At 58.3% G+C, this 2,435-nt stretch overlaps 1 protein-coding gene across 3 annotated transcripts in view; it reads right to left on the bottom strand.

Moving 5' to 3' along the window:
- Ppil2 (peptidylprolyl isomerase like 2) overlaps window positions 1–2,435 on the bottom strand; it is a 28,300-nt gene that overhangs the window by 2,220 nt on the left and 23,645 nt on the right. For 2 of the 3 annotated variants that reach the window (XR_015446302.1, XM_004843318.3), the window contains exons 18-20: window positions 2,304–2,366; window positions 2,058–2,194; window positions 1,630–1,760 (exon numbers count right to left, since the gene is read on the bottom strand). Coding sequence is in view for 1 of the 3 variants with exons in the window: in XM_004843318.3 (XP_004843375.1) it covers window positions 1,664–1,760; window positions 2,058–2,194; window positions 2,304–2,366 (297 nt within the window). In the remaining 2 variants the exon portion in view is untranslated. The remainder of the gene's footprint in view (window positions 1–1,629; window positions 1,761–2,057; window positions 2,195–2,303; window positions 2,367–2,435) is intronic. The other variant, XR_002394421.2, reaches the window with a different exon arrangement.

Genomic DNA, 2,435 nt, shown 5'->3' with positions numbered 1-2,435 from the left:
CTTTTGAATGTGGCCAGAGAAGAGCATAAGAATATGATTAGAGGGCCGGGGATTTAGCTCAGTGGTTCCGCCACCTGCCCCGCAAGCGCCAAGGACCCAAGTTCGATCCCCAGTACCAAAAAAAAATGAGTATGATTAGGGTGACAAAGGGGCCGCACCCCCGACCCCCAAAGGTGTTGGGCTGTCCCATGGTTCCTTCCACCGCACCCTCCCTGCCCCAAGGGTCTCTGCCCCCACCCCCACCTCTGAGCTCCCCAGTGATGGCTCAAAGGCCTACAGGTTTATGTCCACCTGGTCAACCCCACACTCTTCAAACCCTCCCCTCCTCTTGCAGAAGTAAAGAATCACGGCCCAGAGCCAGACAGGTTGCTGGGAAGGACCTGAGGGAAGGGAGCCTGGCAGAAGATGAGGGATGTGGGGATGGAAGGTCACTGTGGTGCTGGGGCCCTGACTCGCAGACAGGAGTGGCTGCAGAGGGACAGGCTGGAGAAGGGGGAGCCACCCTGTGGGGAGGCACAGACCTTATTCTTAGCACAAAGAAAGCCAGTGACTGGAATAAAGCCAGGTGACTGTGGGAAAACATGCCTTGTGACGGTCACTCAGCAGCAATACAACGTGGCCAAGGGCAGGATGGACAGTGATGGGTGGATGCAGAGGGACAGGGCTTAGGCATTTGGTTTCAGCAGCAGAGAAAGAAGCAGGAGCCCAGGGGTATTCCAGAACTAAGAGCTGTCAAGAATCGCTGATGGGTTCAAGGGTGTCGGTGTAGAAAAACAGAATGAAGCCCAAGTTAGAATTCGGTGTAACTGGAAAGTGGGTAGTGCCCAAGGATGACGGGGAGCCCAGGACAGGTAGGGGATGGTGAGGAAACACTGACCCCAGGATGCTGTCCCAGAGGAGGAGGCTTTCCAGAAAGCTGAGGTAGCAGGGCTTGAGAGGAGGAAGAGGGAAGCTAGGCTGGGGCATTAATTTTTTGGACACGTCACGAAAAAAATAAGGGTCAAAGGAGGGATCAGGAGACACTGGTACAACTGCCCTAGAAGCCAGAGGACTTGGTGACTGGGTGGGTCTGAGCAGCAAAGCCATTTCCTCAGCTGGGGACAGTCTGCTCACCCTCATCACAGCAGGAGTTGTCAGCTGAGAATGACTCAGCTGAGGGGCCAAGCACACAGAGTAGGGGCCCCAGTTCCAAGCAAGGGGCAGCAGAAAAGGTTTGTGAAAGTATGGCCAACGCTCTAGTTCACGGTCAAAAACCTCCAAGGGTTTATCACAACAGACTGGGCAGCCCCAGTTCCCAGCAGCTCAGGGTCAGGTCTGGGGTCTGAGAAAGCGGCCAGCCTATGGGTCGTCCCTGGGGAGACGATGAAAGAGGGAGCATGGAAACCAGAATGGGGACACAGGTTTCTCCACTAGGCCAGACCTGCCCACAAGAGGTCCCAACCCCAGGCAGGCCCAAGCCTTAGGAAGGAATCAGGCCCCTTGGCACCAGCAGAGGGACCAGGAGGCCGGGGGCTAGGAAAGGGCAGCCGGGCAACAGGCAAGAGCTTTATTGGATCACAGCCTGAGAGGCAGCTTACAGGGCAGAAAGCTCAGCACCATGGACACAGATCCCCAGGCCCACACTCCTACCAGGATCCCAGGATCCAGTGTGGCCCGCCTGCTGCTACCAGGAGCTGAAGTCCCCAAAACCCCGACTGGGCTTTTTCTTAGCTACAGGAACAGCTGTGCTGGTTGACGGTTCTTCCTCTGCCACGCGTTTCCTGAGAAGAACCAGGTTCTAGCGGCTACAGAGGCGCCAGGCCTCACTCAAACTGAGCTGAGAGCCTGTGCTGCCACCCCCAATTCCCCACAGTCCCTTCAAGGTGACTCAGAACCCTCACATGGCCCTCCCCTCAGAGGCATCCCCCTAATAGCATGCTTCACCTCAGGTCGGGGTCCTGATTGCCTTGGGCTGCACAGAGGCCCTGGCCAACCTGCACAGAGCAGGTCCCTCTGGCTGGGGTGGCCCCAGGCCACAAGGTTAGTCCGAGCCCAGCCCCTGAGGTTAGCTCACTCACGTGGCTGCCGGGTTGATGTACTTGCCCACCCCGTGGCGGTATGTCTGGGGGCCCTGGGTCCCAGACTGGGGGGGCTGGTTGGTCTTCACCTTGGCCTCTGGAGTTACTTCAAGCTTCGTCTTCCGCTCCTGAGCAATCTGGGGAGGAGCAGGGCTGTGGCTAACCCGAATGGGGAGTATGGGGGTCCCCTCCCTGGCAGGGTCGGCTAGCTGCAGCCTTCCCAGTGGCACCCTGAGCCCTCCTCACCTGGGCATCAGCCTCCTCGTAGGGATCCACGAACACTGTGGTGGCGTCAATGCGGACCTCCTCCTGGGGGCGGGTGGCTCAGTGAGTGGGCACATAGTGGGCTCCCCTCTCCTCAGCACCCACTTGGGCACA

This window comes from Heterocephalus glaber, unplaced genomic scaffold, assembly GCF_053883595.1.
Source record: "Heterocephalus glaber isolate CG9 unplaced genomic scaffold, H.glaber_assembly_v1.0 deba00001687, whole genome shotgun sequence".
NCBI classification, from domain to species: Eukaryota; Metazoa; Chordata; class Mammalia; order Rodentia; family Bathyergidae; genus Heterocephalus; species Heterocephalus glaber.
Note: the sequence above shows the minus strand (reverse complement) of the source record. Positions and strands in the feature narration are given on the sequence as shown.